This window comes from Lycium barbarum, chromosome 6, assembly GCF_019175385.1.
Source record: "Lycium barbarum isolate Lr01 chromosome 6, ASM1917538v2, whole genome shotgun sequence".
In the NCBI taxonomy this organism is placed as follows: Eukaryota; Viridiplantae; Streptophyta; class Magnoliopsida; order Solanales; family Solanaceae; genus Lycium; species Lycium barbarum.
The window spans coordinates 10091335-10115094 of NC_083342.1; the positions used below are offsets into that span (position 1 = coordinate 10091335).

The 23760-nt window shown below is 37.6% G+C and overlaps 1 protein-coding gene and 1 long non-coding RNA gene across 4 annotated transcripts; one reads left to right on the plus strand and one right to left on the minus strand.

Annotated features, from left to right (window-relative positions):
- Positions 1 to 708: 708 nt before the first annotated feature.
- LOC132600738 (uncharacterized) lies at positions 709 to 10353 on the plus strand. Of its 3 annotated transcripts, none has more exons than XR_009567299.1 (3): positions 709 to 8495; positions 9404 to 9454; positions 10233 to 10353. XR_009567299.1 is itself a non-coding variant. In XM_060314087.1 (3 exons), exons 1-2 carry the CDS (start codon positions 6043 to 6045, stop codon positions 9424 to 9426), a joined length of 1413 nt encoding a protein of 470 aa, XP_060170070.1. In that variant the 5' UTR covers positions 709 to 6042; the 3' UTR covers positions 9427 to 9454; positions 10233 to 10353. The 3 variants fall into 3 exon arrangements, 1 of the variants encoding a protein (XP_060170070.1); XM_060314087.1 differs by having other exon boundaries at positions 709 to 7432; XR_009567298.1 differs by lacking the exon at positions 10233 to 10353 and having other exon boundaries at positions 9404 to 9793.
- On the minus strand, positions 9922 to 23282 carry LOC132600740 (uncharacterized). The gene is made up of 2 exons (XR_009567300.1): positions 22889 to 23282; positions 9922 to 10484 (listed from the first exon to the last, which is right to left on the minus strand). It is a non-coding gene; the product is annotated as an uncharacterized LOC132600740 (long non-coding RNA).
- Between the last annotated feature and the right edge of the window lie 478 nt (positions 23283 to 23760).

A 23760-nucleotide genomic window follows, 5' to 3' on the forward strand; every position in this document is an offset into this window, starting at 1 on the left:
TAGTTCGATACTCGTAATAGTTCCTCGTCGGTCAGTTCACTGTGCACGAACGAAAATTTTCCGAGGTGTAACAGGAAGTCTCAGGGGGATCACTAGAGATCACGATGTTTTCCGAACCAGTTGCAATAGATGCGGCCAGATCAGACATAATAATTTCCTTTCCTTGAACGACCCAACTATGTTGAGGTAACGATAACGTCTTTGACCTTATAAGGATTGTCGGCCATCGAGTGTCCACACGAATCAACTTTTTGGGAATAAAATAAAAGAAACATAAAGTGTAAATGATGTTAGTCTCATTAACATATCTAGGTAAAGTCATGATCACGTAAAGTCAAGTAAGTCATGTAGCAAATAATTCATAAAGTTGTCAAACAAATGTAAACGAGTATATCAAACAATAACGCGTCCTAATATGCATGTGACCTCTTTGTGCCAGAGGTAGGCCTAACGTTTGTTTGAAGGGTAAAGTGTGCCATAATAAGTCATCCCATTGCTTTTGATTAATTAAACAAATTCTATTTCTCCAAAATAAAGTACAAAAAATAATATAATATTTATTATATGTCAAATGAGTACAATATAAAATGTTTTCTAATCTAAGTAAAGTAAATATGACATCTAGCTCCATTTTGTGATGCCCTTGGTCTTCGTCATTTGTTGATCACGGACGTACTTTAATGTGAAGTCCATACCTGTCATAGAAACGTTAGTCGTTCCCTCCCCCCTAAAGTTTAATTAGTTAAAGCAAATAGTCCATATTTAGGCACAGTTATCCTTCAAACATGCACATAAAGTATGATTAGTGTCACTTGGGGTTGTGAACCCGCTTGGATGTTTGGGTAAAGTCAACTAATGGGTTTAATACACCAAGGGTATTAAACCTCCTAGGTCATGAAAGGTATGCTCCTAATAAAAGGTGTTGGTTTAGCTCTATCTTAGGCTGACTAAGAGTTGTTTTCCTATGACACAAGGCTCCCCCAAGCGGACAACTTGGGAGTGGAAGGTCCGTGGCTGTCGACTGCACCGCCGATCGACTAAATCCACAAGATCAATCCAACTAAGGGTGATTTAGTAGTGTACGGCCGCGAACCGCGAAACCGCTTTAAGTGTGTGAATATGTGTGAGTTTTCCAGGAGTGGAAGAAATATGAACGGAATGACAGTTTTATCAAAGCAAATAACACATAAACAGTTTATATCAAACATACAGTTTATATCAAACACACAATTAATAGCATGTAAAAAACAGTTAACAAATAAATAAAGTAATTAAAATAAGCACACAAAACCTATTTGAACTAAGTCCGTTATGGTTAGAACCTAAGTATTCCCCAGCGGAGTCGCCAAGCTGTTATAACCCATTTTTAACCGGGTTAAATTAAAAGTACAACATATTGGTGATTGCTATTTTTTGTTTATTTTAAGGAGTCGCCACCTAATTATTTATGGTGAATTAGGACACCTAAAATTTATTAAAGTTGTTTTAAAGTTAACTCCGTTTTAAAAAGTCTGCGAAACTTAAGATTCTAGGTAAGGGTTCAATTAGTCTAAAGGGAAGGTATTAAGCATCCTTTAAGACTCATTAACAATGATTAACCGACCGGACTTACAATTAATTAGGCTAAGTATAAATATCATAGAAAAGAAAATAGTTTCGTAAATACGGCTAAGGTTATAGACATGTAAGAATGCTATTAAAAATAAGACTTGTAGGAAATAGTAATAATTTGTATAAAAGAGTACTTCTAATGCTATTTTTAAAACACGACTTATAAATGTTATTAAGGCTTTAAACGAAAGTGTAATAGTGTTGTTTAAAATAATACTTGTAGAAAACATAATAATTTGCGTAAAAGAAGATTCTAAATGTTAAATGAGACTCAAAAACATTGCTAAGGCTTTAAATGAAAAATATAGTAATGTTATTCGAAAAATAAGATTTGTAGAAAGTAGGGTAATTTACCTATGAATAATAGCCTTTTAAAAGATGATTTGACAAATGTGATGTTTAGATAAAATGATGTTATATGAATATGGTGGCATAGGAATACCTAGACTTATATTCTTAAATATGATGAAAAGGCCATAAGTTTCTTTCTATTTTTTTATCACTCTTTGATTTAACCAATTTCGGCTAAAAAATATGTACAATTGGATGAAGCTTAAGAGAATGTTTAGAGAATATGCTTAAGTTTATATATGCGTATTAGTGATGTTTTGAAATTTCTAATACAGTAAGAATGAAAACATGATCTTAATTCAAAATATGTGTTTGTGGCTTCGCCCTTGAAAATGGCATTAATATAGATAAATATTATAGGTACTATAAATAATTTAATATGAAAGAAGGAAATGAAACTAAGGAATTAATTATTGTTTCTTCCTACCCATTTTGCTAAAATCAAACCCACTAACTCCGCTAAGGTTCACCTAATCTAAGCAAATAAAAACAAGCAAAGTGTTAGTCATATAGTACAAATTAAATCCACGAAGTAAAATAAAATAGAGGAGTGAAATGATTTAAATGAGTTTAGCCCATTTAGGACTGCTGCTGTTCACTGCTACTGTTATGGGCCTCGGCCCAGCAGATTTTAGTATGTCGCTGCGGATTGACTGCTACTGTATGGAGGGTGACTCGAGAGGAGTTGTGTTGAGCCTTTGGCCCAACGCCAAAATGCGGGAGAAGATGACGAGTCGCTTGGACTCATATGCGAGATATCATGCAAAAAAAAAATGAAAAGAAACGATTAGTATATAATTCAAAGAATTTTAAATAAGAAGGAGTCAGACAAGATGTTCTATTCCTTGAAAATGTAATAACTTGTTTCAAGATTCGCAAATAGGTAAACAAAATGACAAGAGTCGAATTCCTAATTATCAGAATGAAATAGTTCAGTCTAATTCTGTTATATCCCGTATTTTTGAACGTCAGATTATTTGCTGAGGTGGGGCCCACACATCGATATTTTTTTTGGGACATCTGAAAAGTCATATGAATCACATATGTGAAGTTAAACACAACTCAAGAAGGACCCTTGGGCCAAATCAAAGTGGAAGTCCTCCAAACGAATATTTTTAAGAAAACGTTTTCGGGTGATCTGACTTCTAGGGGCAAAAACGGTATTATAAGTTTGGAATTTGGAAAATACCAAGAAGTAGAAGTTGTAGATAATTGAATTATCTTTCCAACCATAGGTCATGGGTTCCCAGGTGACGTCGGTACAAGGAGATATGGACGTTTTAAGGTCGAAAGGTCAGTGGGCTAGACCCAACTCGGGACCAACCGGGTTAGGCCCAAAAAAAAAAAAAGGAAAAGAAGAGGCCCAATAGGGTCCATCCGGCCATGGCTTGGAAAATAAGAAAAGAAAAGGGAGATCCAAGCCCATAATAATTTATCCATGTGATAAATGAATAAAAGGGCTAATTAATCATCATTTATCCATAGAACATTCAAGAGAGATAAGAGAAGGAGAAAAACAAAATAAGAAGAGCATAAAAATTAAGGCCATACGGCCATGACCAAGGAAATTTAGCCCCTCAAAATCTTGTCCCAAAAATTATTTTCTTGTGGTATTTCTACTAATTCAAGGGTCCTCTACAACGTGGTATAATTGTTTCGGAAGATAGACCGCTTGTTTTATCGATTTAACACTTTGGACAAGTGAATAAAATAAGGAGAAAAAGGTAAGATTTCACTCCTTTTGTCTTGGAAGAAATATATATAGGTGTTGTGGAATGTGGAAAGGAATGTAGAGTATGAAAATTTTGTGTTATGGATATATATATGTATGGCCAAAAATGGTATACATGGAAAGGGATAATTAAAATTTTATTTGTTATATTAATTGTGTTGTTGAAGCCTTGTGATGGAAATGGAGGAAAATGGTTTAAGTTGGCATGAAAAATTGTTGAAAATGATTATAGGAACTTATGTGATTTTAATGTAATTTTTTTTTATAATTATGGAAATGGAGTTCTAAATGTGAATTATTATGTTAGTTGGTGAATTTGGAGGGATGTAAGTTCATATTGGCATGAAAGATTGGTTGGTAAGTTGTTATGGGAAATTTTGTGATTTTATGGAAGATTTATGTAATGATGAAAATGAAATTGTTAAGGTGCAAATTATTATTATTGTTAATGAAATGGGAGGACGAAAATGTGTTATGAATATTTATGTTGAAAATTAGAAGTTTCGGATGGATTATGGTTTTGGTGGAAAGTTGGTATATTTTGTATATCTTGTGAATATTTTGTAAAATGATATGAAATTCTTCCAAATTGAATTGGAATGATCTTGATTAGTAATGAATATGAAAACATTGATGTTGGTTGGAAAGTGCAAAGTTGGATTAGAAGTTGTTGCATTATTTGGAAAAGAATACTATTCATGCTAGAATGCGTTTTAATTCGATTGTTGATGTTGTTGGTATTGTTGTTGGTATGGTTGTTGACATTTGGAGCCGAGTTAAATCTCGGGGATGCCTTATTTATAGGGGAGATGCTGCCCAAATTTTTGTAGACAAGTATTGGTTAAGATTGAAATCTTAAAGCCTTACAATTAACATTTGGTAATTGTGACCAAATTGTAGATTTTGGCGAACTTGAAACTTGATGTTGGAGACGTGTATGAATCGGAAAAGGTATGTAAGGATTCACCCTTCCTTCTATGGCATGTCTTAAACGTAATAAGTTGGATACGAGCCTCGGGGACAACTCTATTCTCCGAAATCCGCACCCAAAGTTTCCCCTTTTTCATTCAGTAGAATTGAATTAAATATTGTATGAAATGTTGAAAAATTGCCTAAACATCTAGAACTTGCACAAATAGGACCCGACTACCTTAAAACTCTCACAAGTGACGTCATGAAATGTAACGTATGTAAATCGTGTACGCCACCTCATTTGACCCGAGGTGGGCCCGTTATTCCCGGATTTTCTTAATTGTTTCGTTTATCGAACGATAAGTATATGTACATGTATATGGGGAAGATTGGGAAAGAGAAGGCGCTATAGACGCATAGCCACCTGATCAGTTGGAGTATGTTACATGATATCGTCCCGGACGCGGGATATATGGTTAAATGGATCGGAGCCGACGCCTCGGCAATATGATATGTTCTATGTTATATATATATGAAAAGAAATGTTTTCCAAGAAAGCAAAGTATTATATGTATATGGATCGGGCTGCACGTGCCGCAGCAATACGTTATAGTATATGCACATATGGATCGGGCTGCACGTTCCGCAGCGCTAAGCATGCATGGTATCCGCCAACGTGCCCTTATATGTACAGGTTGTGTTTCTACTTCATGACATGCGTTATATCTCTTTTATGTTATTATTCATGCCTTACATACTCGGTACATTACTCGTACTGACGTCCCTTCTTGTGGACGCTGCGTTTCATGCCGCGCAGGTCAACAGGTAGACAGATTTGACTCTTAGAAGCTCCATCAGCAGTACTGTGGCAGCGCTCCAGTTGTTCCGGAGCCTCAGTTTCTTGGTACTACTTTTGTGTACATATTCGGGCACGGTAGAACCGGTCCTTCTTGTATATGTAGATGTACTTTGTTTAGAGGCTCGTAGACAGATATGTATAGTCAGATGTTTTGTACTTTTGTGGTCCTCGTCGTTGTATAATGTGCTAGCAAAGTTTATAAGTCCATGTCTACAATTATGCCATTAATGTTAGCGTTGAGCAACAGAAAAAAAAAAAGATACGGTATAGTATATACGGCCCACCTAGTAGTAAAAGTACGATACGAGATAAGGGGTGCTCGGTACAAGTATCGGGTACCCGTCGCGGCCCCTAGTTGGGTCGTGACAGAAGTGGTATCAGAGCAGTTCGTCCTAGGGGTTTGTCTACGAGCCGTGTCCAGTAGAGTCCTGTTTATGGGTGTGTAGCGCGCCACACTTATAAACAAGAGGCTACAGGGCATTTAGGAAAAATGACAGTCTTTCATCTTAAGAAATCGTGCGATAGAGCCAAGTTAAGGATGTAACTATCTAAATTTTTTTCTGTTTAATTTTCAGCAATGCCTTTGAGAAAGAAGAAGAAATTCAGCACAATACTAGGCGCTGCGGGAGAAGGCACCAGCCGAGAGCCCCCGGTTGAACTTGGACATAGTGAGTCTCAGAGTGTCACTCCCTCGCATGCTACCTCTATTCCTCCAGTAGCAGAAGAGCATGAAGAGGTCTCCACTCCAGCTCCAGTGCATCCAGTCCCTCCACCGGTTGCTTCGGGTCAACAAGTGACCGAGGCCATTCATTTACTGACACAATTGGTTGCCGCCCAGGCACAGCGGCAGAATGTGAGTTCAAGTGATCAGTCAGCTAGTACTAGAGCTCGTGACTTTATCACTCTGAAGCCTCCGGAGTTTTATGGATCGAAACCAGAGGAAGACCCGCAGAATTTTATAGATGAGATGCTGAGGACACTGAGGATCATACATGCTTCGGATACAGAGTCAGTGGAATTGGCTTCATACAGGTTGCGGGATGTAGCAGTTCAGTGGTATAATAACTGGATATCTTCGAGGGGAGCAAATGCGCCTCCCCCGGTTTGGCAGGAGTTCACTGAAGCATTCCTGCGACATTACTTACCACCGGAGGTCCGACGGGCTCGAGCCGATATGATCTTGAATCTCAAGCAAGGAAATATGAGTGTCAGGGAGTATAGTCTTCATTTTAATTCTTTAGCCAGGTATGCCCCAGCCATGATAGCTGATAGGGGAGATCACGTACACCGGTTTGTGAGTGGATTGGGGCCACATTTAATTAAGGAGTGTCTGACAGCTTCCCTCCAGGATGGAATGACTATTGCTCGTATCCAGGCCCATGCCCAAAACCTGGAGGAACAGTATCAGTTACGGAGAGAGGAGCGCTATTCGGATAGGGGTTCCAGAAAAAGGGGCAGATCTTCCGGGACTAGAAGCGAGTATAGAGGGGGACAGGCACAAGAGCAATCAAGGTATTCAGGCCAATCAGCGGCCAGTGCACCTCCTCGATTTGTGGATAAGGGATTTGATCGTTCTACTTATTCAGGAGCAGATCAGGGTACTAGAGCTTCAGGATCCCAGTATAGAGCTGATTCTAGCAGGGTGATGCCACCCCCGCCACGGTGTCCTCAGTGTGGTAGGCCACACTCTGGAGAGTGTCGCGCAGGTACACGTGCTTGTTATACTTGTGGGCGGGTTGGCCACTTGATGCGTGATTGCCCACTGAGGAATGAGGGAGACCAAACTCAGCCCGCCGGATCCGCAATTGGTTCATCACCGTCCGTGCGCCCTCCTGGACAGGCTTCCCAGGCCCCAGCAGGTCGTGGTCGAGGTAGAGGAGGGGCACCCAGTTCAGCCGGTCCTCCGCACCGCCTATATGCATTGACAGGACGGCAGGACCCTGAACCTTCTGCAGACGCGGCCACAGGTACACTTTTGGCATTTTCTATGATATGTGTGTGTTAATTGATCTGGAATCTACTTTATCATACACCATCCCTTGTGTTGCTGAAAATTTCACAAATGTAGGAATAAGAGACGAATGTAAAAAAAAAAAAAAAAAAAAAAAAAAAAATCAGGCAACCTAAGTCCCTAAAATGGATATCTTAAGCGACGCGTGAGATAATTACAAAAGAGACCTCCCCGAAGTATTATAATACACTATGAGGTCAGTTTAACATTCGAGGACGAATGTTCTAAAGGGGGGGAGGATGTTATATCCCGTATTTTTGAACGTCAGATTATTTGCTGAGGTGGGGCCCACACATCGAGATTTTTTTTGGGACATCTGAAAAGTCATATGAATCACATATGTGAAGTTAAACACAACTCAAGAAGGACCCTTGGGCCAAATCAAAGTGGAAATCCTCCAAACGAATATTTTTAAGAAAACGTTTTCGGGTGATCTGACTTCTAGGGGCAAACACGGTATTATAAGTTTGGAATTTGGAAACTACCAAGAAGTAGAAGTTGTAGATAATTGAATTAGCTTTCCAACCATAGGTCATGGGTTCCCAGGTGACGTCGGTACAAGGAGATATGGACGTTTTAAGGTCGAAAGGTCAGTGGGCTAGACCCAACTCGGGACCAACCGGGTTAGGCCCAAAAAAAAAAAAGGAAAAGAAGAGGCCCAATAGGGTCCATCCGGCCATGGCTTGGAAAATAAGAAAAAAAAAGGGAGATCCAAGCCCATAATAATTTATCCATGTGATAAATGAATAAAAGGGCTAATTAATCATCATTTATCCATAGAACATTCAAGAGAGATAAGAGAAGGAGAAAAACAAAATAAGAAGAGCATAAAAATTAAGGCCATACGGCCATGACCAAGGAAATTTAGCCCCTCAAAATCTTGTCCCAAAAATTATTTTCTTGTGGTATTTCTACTAATTCAAGGGTCCTCTACAACGTGGTATAATTGTTTCGGAAGATAGACCGCTTGTTTTATCGATTTAACACTTTGGACAAGTGAATAAAATAAGGAGAAAAAGGTAAGATTTCACTCCTTTTGTCTTGGAAGAAATATATATAGGTGTTGTGGAATGTGGAAAGGAATGTAGAGTATGAAAATTTTGTGTTATGGATATATATATGTATGGCCAAAAATGGTATACATGGAAAGGGATAATTAAAATTTTATTTGTTATATTAATTGTGTTGTTGAAGCCTTGTGATGGAAATGGAGGAAAATGGTTTAAGTTGGCATGAAAAATTGTTGAAAATGATTATAGGAACTTATGTGATTTTAATGTAATTTTTTTTTATAATTATGGAAATGGAGTTCTAAATGTGAATTATTATGTTAGTTGGTGAATTTGGAGGGATGTAAGTTCATATTGGCATGAAAGATTGGTTGGTAAGTTGTTATGGGAAATTTTGTGATTTTATGGAAGATTTATGTAATGATGAAAATGAAATTGTTAAGGTGCAAATTATTATTATTGTTAATGAAATGGGAGGACGAAAATGTGTTATGAATATTTATGTTGAAAATTAGAAGTTTCGGATGGATTATGGTTTTGGTGGAAAGTTGGTATATTTTGTATATCTTGTGAATATTTTGTAAAATGATATGAAATTCTTCCAAATTGAATTGGAATGATCTTGATTAGTAATGAATATGAAAACATTGATGTTGGTTGGAAAGTGCAAAGTTGGATTAGAAGTTGTTGCATTATTTGGAAAAGAATACTATTCATGCTAGAATGCGTTTTAATTCGATTGTTGATGTTGTTGGTATTGTTGTTGGTATGGTTGTTGACATTTGGAGCCGAGTTAAATCTCGGGGATGCCTTATTTATAGGGGAGATGCTGCCGAAATTTTTGTAGACAAGTATTGGTTAAGATTGAAATCTTAAAGCCTTACAATTAACATTTGGTAATTGTGACCAAATTGTAGATTTTGGCGAACTTGAAACTTGATTTTGGAGACGTGTATGAATCGGAAAAGGTATGTAAGGATTCACCCTTCCTTCTATGGCATGTCTTAAACGTAATAAGTTGGATACGAGCCTCGGGGACAACTCTATTCTCCGAAATCCGCACCCAAAGTTTCCCCTTTTTCATTCAGTAGAATTGAATTAAATATTGTATGAAATGTTGAAAAATTGCCTAAACATCTAGAACTTGCACAAATAGGACCCGACTACCTTAAAACTCTCACAAGTGACGTCATGAAATGTAACGTATGTAAATCGTGTACGCCACCTCATTTGACCCGAGGTGGGCCCGTTATTCCCGGATTTTCTTAATTGTTTCGTTTATCGAACGATAAGTATATGTACATGTATATGGGGAAGATTGGGAAAGAGAAGGCGCTATAGACGCATAGCCACCTGATCAGTTGGAGTATGTTACATGATATCGTCCCGGACGCGGGATATATGGTTAAATGGATCGGAGCCGACGCCTCGGCAATATGATATGTTCTATGTTATATATATATGAAAAGAAATGTTTTCCAAGAAAGCAAAGTATTATATGTATATGGATCGGGCTGCACGTGCCGCAGCAATACGTTATAGTATATGCACATATGGATCGGGCTGCACGTTCCGCAGCGCTAAGCATGCATGGTATCCGCCAACGTGCCCTTATATGTACAGGTTGTGTTTCTACTTCATGACATGCGTTATATCTCTTTTATGTTATTATTCATGCCTTACATACTCGGTACATTACTCGTACTGACGTCCCTTCTTGTGGACGCTGCGTTTCATGCCGCGCAGGTCAACAGGTAGACAGATTTGACTCTTAGAAGCTCCATCAGCAGTACTGTGGCAGCGCTCCAGTTGTTCCGGAGCCTCAGTTTATTGGTACTACTTTTGTGTACATATTCGGGCACGGTAGAACCGGTCCTTCTTGTATATGTAGATGTACTTTGTTTAGAGGCTCGTAGACAGATATGTACAGTCAGATGTTTTGTACTTTTGTGGTCCTCGTCGTTGTATAATGTGCTAGCAAAGTTTATAAGTCCATGTCTACAATTATGCCATTAATGTTAGCGTTGAGCAACAGAAAAAAAAAAAGATACGGTATAGTCTATACGGCCCACCTAGTAGTAAAAGTACGATACGAGATAAGGGGTGCTCGGTACAAGTATCGGGTACCCGTCGCGGCCCCTAGTTGGGTCGTGACAAATTCTAGTGAAGGGGAAATAGAACCAGCAACTCTCACATAAATCATGTTTTAAATACGAAAAGGACCAAGTATCCAATTCAAAACAAAACTAAACTAAGACTTTTATACTGAACTTGGACAGAATTGAAAAGCAAAGCTGCGAGATGAACTAAGCCAATTCATGCTTGTATTTTAAAATCTCTTAAACCAAATGACGGGAAAAGAACAACAAACAAGGGAAGATGCAACAGCAAAGCAGTCAAGCAAGTAAACCAGTTACACAACGTACTAAGAAAAAGATTATGCACAACAGCGATAGCGAACAGAGGTTTACAGAATGCGAGTGCATTCATGAATCATATAATGGCACATAGAAGCACACAACAGCAGTCAAGTATACGTTAGGCATATCATCCCCTTAAATTCTCAGATGGCTCAAATCAATTTAAATGAAAGGAAGCATAGCACAATTGCCTTAGGGTTCTCCAACATATTACTGTTTTTTCTCATGGCTAATTCATGCAAAGACACCTTTATTCATTAGAATCCCAATGCTCACAAGATAATGAACTAACGACAAAGACAATTTGAGATATTACAGTGCATAGATTTGTCAAGATTCAGTTGGCTCATGCACATTTAAACCAACACACAAAAACTCATATTTTCAAATGAAAGTGTAGCACATGAAGAACATTATTCTTAATCATTTCAAACACGTTCTATACAGTTTCGGAATAAACACAGCCTAGATTAAAACAAATCCCATCAAGTTGGATATATGATCCTTCATGCTTAAACAAAGAACTAGAATTTCAAACAAGAAGAAACAGTGACACTTGATACAGGCATTCCACAAAAGGAGCATAACATTCAGCAGACAGACAACCAAATTTGCACACTGGATTCAACATTTAACAGGGAAGGAACTAGTAAAGACTTAGTCTCCTCAATCAAACAAAACCAAACACCCAGTATAGGACCTTTTACTTAAATAGAACAGACATGGCACAGGATGGACAGAAGGCAGACAAGTTCAATTATTCAGATGTGATACAAGAACAGACATCAAGTCTTAGCTGGGTTCAAAATGATACCAAGAAATGCATAGGTAAATGCAAAACCTGCACCTGCTATAAATCAAAAGGTATGGCAAAGGACAGGAAACCAGTTATACTTTTGACAGGCAAAGACTTTAAATAATCTTAGTGATCAGATGATTCATTCCAATGAATTTAAGATTCAGATCCACATCTCGGTTAAATTTTGCTCTTTCTTTAAAGTCCAGCAACCGAAACGACAAGTCACAACAATGAGCTTATCCAACACAGCAACAATCCTGCTTAGACAACATGATATAGGCAATGCAAGCAAAGCTAATAATACTACATAGATGAAATGATTCCTGGGATGTATGCAAACTAGTATGCAGCTTATCATGGAAAAGGTTCAACACACCACAAATTTTAAACTTCTTGAGGCCAAACAAGAGAGAACCGATCTAGAACTTTATTAACTCATAAAGGGAAAACATCTAATAAACCATATTTGTTATAGACTCAAAGAGAAGCTTTTCCTGTAAAGTTAGGGAGCGAATTTGTTAACGACTGATCCATTTGTGGACAATCACTCAAGAGCTGCAAACTTGATTCAAAATGGGACCAAAACAGAACCAAATACCCAAGCAGATAACAAGCTATGTTAAATCAGCATATTCTTCACAAATGGGTTAGAAAACGACCGCATCTGAACTCTGCTATAGACTACTCAATTAACCTAGGATGCGTGTTTAACACAGGCTGATTACATAATGCTTAGAGACATATTTTAAGCTAAACAGGCTAAACTAACCATTAACAATGCTTAACATAATAGGCTACAACACATAAAGTATACAAGAATAATTTCAAAAATACTCTACACGGTTTAATAAACTAAATTAACCCAGCATATTGACACATACTTAATTACTAAACAAACCCAACCATTTTAATTATGTTAGCATATAAACATATTTCCCCGAATCACAAACTGAACTTAACACAGAACCATTAATACATCTTACGATCTGAACAAATGACAAGAGAAAAAGAAAATAACACTGACCTTTTGTTGGTGCAGTGAAGTGGGTCTCGAGGTCTCGAATCTACTCTCGTTATGAACCGATTCAAAACTCGACTCGAAAATAAGAATGGTTCTGTTTAAAATTCTTTTGTCGAACAACGACGAAGGTTAATCGAATCGTCGAAACTTAACCTTTCATCACAAATTCGTATTTCAACAGAAATGTTTTTCTGATTTGAAGAGTTCCAAACCAGATAAAAAAAAGAATTCCAGACTTTTTGATCCGAAAATCTTGGCAGAAAACCAAAGTGTTTTTTAGAGTGAAAGCTTTATTTGGCTTTTTGCTCCGAAAATCCCTCTCCTTTCGATCTTTCCCGATCTCCTCCAAACCTGAATAATGCCCCGTTCTCCCCCTTTTAAAGAAATGCTCCGTCCTCCTTTTTATAGGGAAATTTGAGGTGAGTGGAGGAGCGGGGTGCGGCGGTGATGATGAAAAAGGGAAAGAGAGGAGTGGGGGGAGCGTAGGAGGAGCGTAGGGAGAGGAGAAAGAGTGAAGAGAAAGGGAAAGAGGGAAAGGAAAAGGAAAGAGGCGGCTGAAGGGTTTAAGGGTGAAAAAAAATGGAATGAAGCGGACCGGGTCGGGTATTGAATGGGTAATGGGCTGGTCTGTTGGGTATTTTAGTTGGTGGGCTGGACCGGGTAGGGGAATTATTTGGGCTGATTATTTGATCCGAATCTGGCCCATTTTCCCTCCTTTAATTCAAATTATTTTTGGGTTTTTTTAATTTAGTAACTAGTACAATATATACTATATGGATACAATTAATAATTAACATGTAGAAAAAATAAGGATTTAACAAAGTGCTGTCTTTTAGTTAATTTAACGAGTCCAAACCCGAAAAAAAAATGAAACGATGACGAACCATTCAAAATTTGTGATAAAGTAATACTCGTAATGTTAAAAATAACAGTAGCGATATTAATAGCAGTAGCAATAAAAATAAAAATAGTGAAAATAAAGTATTTAGCTTGTCAGTAAATTTAGAACCCCGAGTAAATAAAATTAAAATAAAGGAGGGACAAAATTGGGTGTCAACACTTTGCGCACCCGCAAATTTATTTCAAAATCCCAAATTTTAGGAGAGTTGGCGTATGCGCGGCGTGTCCGAATAACGGAGACCGCGTAGCCTTCTCACTCGAGTAGTCCGCTCGGGAACCTTGCGTCTAGTAAACCCACTCTTAGTCAACCTAGGATAGAGCTAAACCAACACCCTTTATTAAGAGCATACATTTCATGACCTAGGAGGTTTAATACCCTTGGTGTATTAAACCCATTAGACAACTTTACCCAAACGTCCAAGCGGGTTCACGACCCCAAGTGACACTAATCATACTTTATGTGCATGTTTGAAGGATAACTGTGCCTAAATATGGACTATTTGCTTTAATTAATTAAAATTTAGGGGGGAGGGAATGACTAACGTTTCTATGACAAGTATGGACTTCACGTTAGAGTACGTCCGTGATCAACAAATGACGAAGACCAAGGGCATCACAAAATGGAGCTAGATGTCATATTTACTTTACTTAGATTAGGAAACATTTTATATTGTACTCATTTGACATGTAATAAATATTACATTATTTTTGTACTTTATTTTGAGAAATAGAATTTGTTTAATTAATCAAAAGCAATGGGATGACGTATTATGGCACACTTTACCCTTCAAACAAACGATAGACCTACCTCTGGCACAAAGAGGTCACATGCATATTAGGACGCGTTATTGTTTGATATACTTGTTTGACAACTTGTTTGACCCTATTTGATGAATTATTTGCTACATGCCTTACTTGACTTTACGTGATCATGACTTTACCTAGATATATGTTAATGAGACTAACATCATTGGCACTTTATGTTTCTTTTTATTTTTATTCCCAAGAGAGTTGATTCGTGTTGACACTCGATGGCCGACCATCCTTACCTCACAAGGTCAAAGACGTCATCGTTACCTGAACGTAGTTGGGTTGTTCAAGGAAATGAAATTACTATGTCTGATCCGGCCGCATCTATTTCAATTGGTGTGGAAAACATCGTGATCCCTAGTGATCCCCCCGAGACTTCCGAACACGGAACTACTATTCAACGTGATGAACATATCGCCCGGCTGACTCAAGAGATTGAGGATCTACGTGGAGAACTGAATCGGGTTAGGGACTTGACCAATTTATCCATCACACTCCAAAGTCCGCCTCCTGAACCCAGAACTGTCGCACCAAATCCACCTCGTTCTCCATCATTTGAATCTCCAAACCCTGAACATTTCCCTCCACAAAATAACGCGCCTACCATTAACAGCTTACCTCCAATCACCCCCACAAATCCACCAAATCCATCATCCGTCTGTACCCCTCCACAGAGTCAACCACCCACCTACACTACCTATGCTACTCCTAATCCACCACCCGTCAACCCACCAAATCAATCACTAGGTCATACTCCTTACATTCCTTTACTCACCAACACTAATCCACCACCTACAACTACTCCTCTAAACCCACCAAACCAAGCCATTACATACTTTGACCATCCACAACAGCCTTTCTACCCTTACCACTACGCTGAACCCTACCAAGCTCCGCTATTCCCTTACCCTGTCTACAACACCCAAGCAAATTACCACCAACCTCGAGCACCTCACTATCAAAACCCACGTCCATACCAATGTGTTCAAGCTCCCACTTACCAAAATCGACCACATACCACACATAAAGCCCGTCCAAACCCTGTCATAAAAAACACCCGTAATTACACTCTGTTCGCTGAACCTTTGGCTCAATTGTTCGAAAGACTGAAAGCCGCAGGCATGGTACAACCTATTGAAGGGAAAATTCTCGACCCTATTCCAAAATGGTTTGATGGCTCCAAGCGTTGTGCATATCATTCTGGAGTTGCTGGGCACGCCACTGAGGATTTCTATGGCCTCAAAAACAAAATCGAAGCCTTGATTAAGGAAGGAGCAATCCAGCTCACTGGAGCTCGGCCCAACATGGGTCACAATCCCTTTGCCTACTCACGAAAACGGCAACGTGAACATGATAACTATCGAAGAAGTTAAGAATCTGAAAGAAGCCAGTGCGTCAATTGGAAGGGTGGAAAGGGGCATGTCATCAACTTTTGTCGCTCCCGTGGGAACAATCCAAAGACAAACACACATGAAGATTACTGCTGCAACTACTCACAATACCGAGACATCGACCATACGGGGTGCCGAACTAGGAGAGACTCTGAAGAATCGGACTTGTACTCCTTCCCTGATTCGCCGGGAGTCTTGGTAGTTTGAACATGTAGTGAACTTGTTTTTTTAAAATTGAGGCTTGAATCATGCCCAAAACTTTTATTTGCTTTGCTTCATCTTTTGGAAGCTTAATTGCGAAATCTATAAATGCATTTCTGATTCTCCTTAATCATCTATTATTGTTATTTTCTACTTTACTTATCAAATCTGCCAACTCTATGGTTGTGACATAAGATGAACAAATAACATACGTCTCGAGAGAGTAACAAAGGAAAACAAGAGGACAAAATAAGATCCTACTCGGAAGAAATTGAAATAACCGATAGACAATGACATAAGCATGAAAGCTATCAGTCAAGAAGAAATCAAGGACAACAATAGGTTAGACAGCCTAGTTTGCAACCTTTCCTTTAACAAGGTACGAACTACGTTCCGACCTGATTCTCGTGGTGGGATACGTAGGCAACCCACATAGGGTTCAGTTACATTATAACATAAAATCAGAAATCCTTATGTAAGGATAATTACATATGACTTGATTCCTTTGGCGGGATTCGTAGACTATCAACATACAGGTCAATCATATTTAGGTAGAAATCCAACAAACCTTTTACCATTTACACAACAGAACTACGCCGACCTGATTCCCATGGTGGTATACGTAGGCAATCCACATCGGGTTCGGTCCCTTTATCAGAAAATTTCAAACCATTTCTATGTACCTTACGAACTACGTTCTGACCTGATTCCTTTTGAGGGATACGTAGGCAACCTATATAAGGTTCGGTCACACCATAACATAGGTTTAGTACGCCCTGCCATCATCCACTTTACAACTTTACCCCGGACTGTACGAGAATTCTCATAAAATCTCTGAAGACAACTGGAGATATCATATCATCGAGTCCCGAAGACAACCGGAGACATCGCATGGCTACACAGCCTCACCTGCATAGGCCAAACGGCTATACACTTACTTTACTCCTTACTTTATTTCTTTACTTCATCATCTACTTTACCTATTTTAACGACTTTACCTTAAATTCCGCAGACATCATCGAGTCTTAGAAGACAGCCGGAGGCCTTATTACTGTCATTAAAGTTTCCAAATACAACTGGAGAAATTATTACGTCCTCGGCATACGCATCACACATTCATTCAAGTCCATGAAGACAACCAGAGACAACATTTGGCCACACTGCCTCATTATAAGCCACACGGCTTCGTCCTCACTCTCACACTCATATTTACTATCATTTTACACTCTTTATAATTTTACACTTTCAACTTTATTACTAATTTTGACATGAATTTCAGTTTTGGCAGAAAGTACAACCTGCAGAGACGCAACACAACGTGGAACTTTATCTTACGCAGTGAACTGGGGCAAATACGCTGAAGAGGAATATCAAACTCATAAGCAAAGGTCACGGATCTACTCTCGAACTCGACTCCGCCTACGTCCACAAACATGTGATACGTAGGTTATCCAAAAATCTTCTTTCATATACACCGCCAAGACTCTACTCAATCAACTCTTTTCATAAATCTCGTATCCTTTTCTATATCTCAGTGTCCCCATAACTCAACACTGGGGCATTTTTTTTGAGAATTTATATCGTGTCTAGAAGAGTCCTACTTATAGGTGTATTGCACGCCACATTTATAATCAGGAGGCTATAAGCATATGTTCCATTCTCGTCACCCGTCTACAACCCTTGCAAAGTTATAAGTCCATTAATAACATTCGCTCAACAGGTTCGACCATAATTCCTTCTGTCTTCATAATATTTTCCACCAATTCTCCTAACCCATATTTTCTAAAGTTCGTATTTGTTGGTCGGAACAAAATTGGCTACTACGTCAACTTCTTCGCCCGAAGACTCTTACATCGTCTCCGGTCGAAGAGGGGCATCTGTTGACACCCAATTTTGTCCCTCCTTTATTTAATCTTATTTACTCGGGCTTCTAAATTTATTGACGAGCTAAATACTTTATTTTCATTTTTTATTGCTACTACTATTAATATCGCTACTTTTATTTTCAACATTACGAGTATTACTTTATCATAAATTTTAAATGTTCGTCATCGTTTCATGTTCGGGTTTGGAATCGTTAAATTAATTTCAAGACAACACTTTGTAAAATATTTATTGTCTTTACATAGTATATATTGTATTAGTTATTAAATTAGAATCCCAACAATAATTAAATAAAGGAGGAAGGATCAACAATTTTCAGCCAAACTAATGGCCCAAAATACAAATACAATAATCAACCCACATTTTTATTCCCCAGCCCACTATTTTAACCCAAATTATAGCCCGTAACGTCCAGCCCAATTCCATTTTTTACCCGACCCGGTCCGGCCCAATCCCTTATTTTTACCCTAAATCCCTAATCCTTTCTCTTTCCTTCCTCTTTCTCTTCACAGCCGCCCTTCTCCCTCATTCCCTCTCCTCTCCTCACTCCCCCTCCACTCACCGCTGTCCTCACCCGTCCCTGCCACCTCCACTCACTGCTGTCCCCCCACGTCTCTGCCATCTCCACTTCCCCTTGTTCCCCACGCCGCTCCTCTCTCTCATACGCTCCTCTTCATCCTCACTCTATAAATAAATAAGAATTACTCAGTTAAAAGGGGGGATTTTTGACGACTCTAAACATTTTCCCTATCTTTTTACTACTCTAAATCAGGAATTTGTTCGAATTCTATTCGGTTTCAGTTCTTTGGCAGCCACTTTAACCATTCTTGATTATTTTACATTTTTCAATCACTATACTTGGAAACACCCATTTGAAAATTAAGTCGTTTTACTCTTTCGGCTTGTTACTTTAAGATCGAGTGTTGATCCGAGACCCTAGAACCAGTTCGCTGCACTCGAAGAAGTCGAAGGGTCTTACTTTGAGACTCGACGTCACCTCGCGAAGGCTTGAAATGCGCATCCACATCCTCCTTTATATGTCTCGCTCTTCCTCGAAACTCGTCCGAACGAGATTGACAATCTGAGCAGGGAACGATAAATATTTGGCTGCGTTTTTCTTTTAGCTATCTATTCATAACATTACACTTGCTAACCTTCGGTTGCTAACATAGAATACTGATTTGTTGTTATCTTTTTTTTGTGGCTGGTTTGAAGTTTGAAACCTTTTGGAGTTAAGATCTTTGACCTGGACAACTAGAAAATATCTAGTTATTAATTAAGTTGTTGTCACATAGGATCATCACTCATAGTCTACAAGTTATTTACTTATTTTATCGCGTGGAACACAATATCAAATAAGGGATTTTTAAAGCTATATCTAATTTGGATAGGAATGGTTAATTCTAAAATGATCTATGTTAAAAGCATCACTTCTGTTTGCCCAGGTTTACCAAATGCACACTGTTTTCGTACGACAAAAAAGGCCGTAAGCTTGAAAGTATGAAACTTCCCTCAAGTCTAAATGCATTCTAATACTTTTGTCCAAAACGTGTCTTTCTTTAAGTTTTGATATAAATTGGATTTGGCCAGACCCACTATTTTTTACGTTCCAATGTCCAGTGTCATTCTATCCATTTCTTAACAACGTTTGATCGCTATTTTAAACTAGTTGGATATTAACAAATTCGTTTTGATATAGCCCTTAAATTAACACAAGTCCTATTTTAAATAGCATTCTTACAGGTCTATTTATAACTTTAGCCACATTCATAAAGCTACTTTCTTTTCTATAATACTATATTTACACTTAGCCTAACTAATTGCAAATCCGGTCTGTTAACCATTGTTAATAGGTCTTAAAGGATGCCTAATACCTTCCCTTTAGACTAATTGAACCCTTACCTAGAATCTTAAGTTTCGCAGACTTTTAAAACATAGCTAACTTTAAAATAACTTTAATAAATTTAGGTGTCCTAATTCACCATAAATAATTAGGTGGCGACTCCTTAAAATAAACAAAAATAGGAATCACCAATATGTCGTACTTCTAATTTAACCCGGTTAAAAAGGGGTATGACAAGTTAAACGAAGGGGCCGGGTCGGGTAAGCTTTAAACGGTTAATGGGCTGGTTGTTATTCAACGGGTAGTGAGTTGGGATGACGAATTTAAAACGTGGGCCGGTTGGTTTAAAAATATGGGTTGATCATTAATGGACTGGTCCGAAAAATGTTTATAAATTGATTGGGGCGGATGGGCTAAAATATATCTTCTTCTTGTTCTATTTTGGGCTTCTAAATTTGCATAAAAGAGCTCCTTCAACTAATTATATATTAACGTGTGTTAAAATATTACTACTATAAAATATATTTATCGTTACTCAAATAAATATTTATACAATGTCGTAACAGCCGTGCGATAATATTTTTTAAGTTCAACAGTGAATAAACGCTATTATGTAATTGCGCGAAAATAAATGCGATGCGTGTGCATAAGATGGTAACAAAAATGCTGAAATGATTATAAATGTGAATTATAATAATACTGGTAATAATAATAATAATAATAATAATAATAATAATAATAACAATAATAATAATAATAATGATAATGATGATGATGATGATGATGATGATGATGATGATGATGATGATGATGATGATGATGATGATGATGATAATAATAATAATAATAATAATAATAATAATAATAATAATAATAATAATAATAATAATAATAATAATAATAATAATAATGATAATAGTAATGATAATAGTAATGATAATAGTGGTGGTAGTAACGGTAAAAAATAATAATAGCTAGTGACTGTAATAGGATAATGAAACACTAGTATTAATAGAGAGCTAATAATTGTAGTAAAATAATTATTTTTTAAATTGCCAAAAATATTAGAAGCGTAAATAAATATTTTGGAGGAAGGTGAGACAAAATTGGGTGTCAACAGAAGAAACAGGGAATAAATTTAGAGGTTTGTTCGACAATCAGAGAGGAACGGGTGACAGACTAAAGTGTAAGTGTATCGAGGCCCAAAATATGAATACAGTTAGAGTTTTAACGGCAATCGGAGTGTACAGTATATAATCCAAATGCACGTGCAATTTGTGTAAAAAAAACCAGAAACACATGAAAAGTGTGAATTCACGAAATAACGCTAAATGCCTATAAAGCCAGGGCAAACGGAACACATTCAGAGAGTTTTCGAAAATCGGATCGGAGCGGCGAAGTAAAAAATGAAGAATATCTTTGTGCAAAAAAAACCAGAAACACATGAAAAGTGGGAATTCATGAATTAATGCTAAATGCCTATAAAGCCAGGGCAAACGGAACACATTCAGAGAGTTTCCGGAAAGCGGATAGAAGCCGCGAGTTAAAAAAAAAAAAAGCGAATACTTTTGTGTAAACAAACAAACTAGTAACACATGAAAAATGTGAATTTACGAATTAACGCTAAATGCCTATAAAGCCAGGGCAAACAAAACACATTCAGATAGTATCCGAAAATCAGATAGGAGTGGTGTAGGGAAAAAAACGGAATACTAATGGGGGTGTGCGGAAAAGATAATAAAATCTAAGTGGTTTAGAATGGGGAAGCAGCATACCTGGGAGGGGAGAGCTATGTAGGACGGAGCGTGAGGGATGGTTGAAGAGAAGTTGATACGTTTTGTAGAGAATGATTTGGCGAAGAAGAGGCAGAATAGGGATTCTGATGGGAAATTACGGGAGATGTGGTTGTATAATCCTCGGCTATGTTTGAGGGGATACAAGGGGGCGAAGAGGCACCTATTTGTGGTGGGGGGGGGGGGGGGGGTTGAATTTTAGAGGGTGAGTTTTAATTTTTCACCCAAAAAATTATGAAAAAAGAGATAAATACAAATCCTGTGATTCTATGATGGCACATTAGCGGGCCCTTTCCTTTCATGGCTAAAGAAAGGTGCAACCTTACGTATCTTCTCCTTGATCAACTCTATATATTTTTATAGATAGATGATCCTTTCAAACATATGCATAATCCTCTTTATTTCCTTTGTTCCCTCTCCTCTGTATTCGCTTAGCAAATTTGTATAATTTGAAATATATAAAGACATGAAGCGGAAAAAGACCAAAATATGCAGATATTTGAACTTCCTACATAAAATAAATGAAATATGAAGGGAAAACCTAAAAAAGAAAAAAGAATTATTAATATTCACCTTCAAAAACAATACTCCTAACAAAATAAATAAGTTCCTCACATTCTCATATAATTTTTTTTTTGCAAGAATTGAAATTTTGTTCTTTCAACCAAAGATCCATGTTCCAGTTGTAATGGTTTGATCAATATATCAATACCAACAGAGTTCTTAAATTTAAAACATAATATAATATCCCGTGAATTTTTAATTTTAGAGGCAAGCTTGAAATTCATGCGTATTGTCTACAAAATTTTAGCTAATCTCGTGAAGCATATGGTGTTTTTGTGTTTTCTCAACAGACAATGTTTAATGCTAATTACATAATAAAAACATTGTTGATAAAGTTTACAGAGGCAGATATATACATGGGACCAAGAGCAAAGATGGGCAAACAAACATGCACATGGAAACAATGCAAGAGCTGAAATCTATAGGATGGCCTTATCAGGATGCATATATTACACATGGCAGGAGAGAAATATGAGAGTGTTCCAACAGAAGAAGAGGAATACAGCAGCACTGGTCAAACAGATCATACAAGACATACACACCAAAGGAGAGAAGAAGCCAAGAATTGCAAAGAGACTAAGAGAACTGAATTTTTATCCATAAGCTATAGCTAACAGGAACATGTAAAAGAGCAGAATTATTTCGTTTTTGTGTTTTGATGAACTAGAAGTTGGGGCTCAATGTCCAACTCTAGAGGGTCCTGATCATGAACTGTGTAAATATTTACCCTAGTAATATAAATCAATAGTTACCAAAAAAAAAAAAAAAATACTAACCAGTGAACATCAATGCAATTCTACTTAGGGTGAACGTAAAGGGGCGTTCTCTGGGAAGCCTAAATTATTTTGTTGACGGAAACACCTGCCACACTATCAAGAAGTGCCTACTGTTGATTTTGTTTCTGATCATTCAAAATCTGTGCTTTCTCCTGGACGGGCTGGACGGTGGCGTTACAGGATTTGGTTTTTTGCTGCTGAACAATGTTTGTTCTTTTTTTGGAAGGCTTTTGGAGAAGTTGAGACCAAACATGACAGGAAGATTGATTAGGGTTGTTGGTTGTAGTTAGATTTTTATCTTTCACTGCCCACAAAAACAAACAAAGCAGTCGTTATCCTTGTAGACGTAAGGGAGACTGAACAGGTGCAATAAAGGAGGTTACTAATAGGGTGGTTTTTCGGCTTTAGGATATCACATAATAAATAAAAAGAGGGAGTAAAAGGCAAAAAATTGTGGTAAAAGACAAATAGGATTGATGTTTTTAGAAAGCGCCACGTCAGCGGGTCTTTGCCTGCTTTTATATATATATATATATACATACATATTATCAATTATTGTGTACTCTGTTAGTAAACAAGGAAATAGTACCGGATAAAGCTAAACAACAAAAATGCCATGCTAATGAATTCACGACGGATTATACGAAAATTTAATATCTAGGAGCTATTTAACGACTGATTAGCTAGGGATTACCGACAAATTCCATAGCTAATTCCATATTTTCTAATAGGGCCTTTTACCGTAATTTCCAAGCATGTAAATTTTATTTTAAAAAATTTAAAAGTTCCATGTCCGAATTCATAGTCAAATTTAAACTATCTAACTCTCGAAATCCGAACCGTGGCACTTAAATTGAGACAAAGGGACTAGT

Bases quoted from the DNA above. Each gene is read 5' to 3' on its own strand.
- LOC132600738 (XM_060314087.1), top strand. From the start codon at position 6,043: ATGCCTTTGAGAAAGAAGAAGAAATTCAGCACAATACTAGGCGCTGCG. The intron at 7,433-9,403 runs GTACACTTTTGG...ACCAAATTGTAG, and splicing joins TTCTGCAGACGCGGCCACAG to ATTTTGGCGAACTTGAAACT.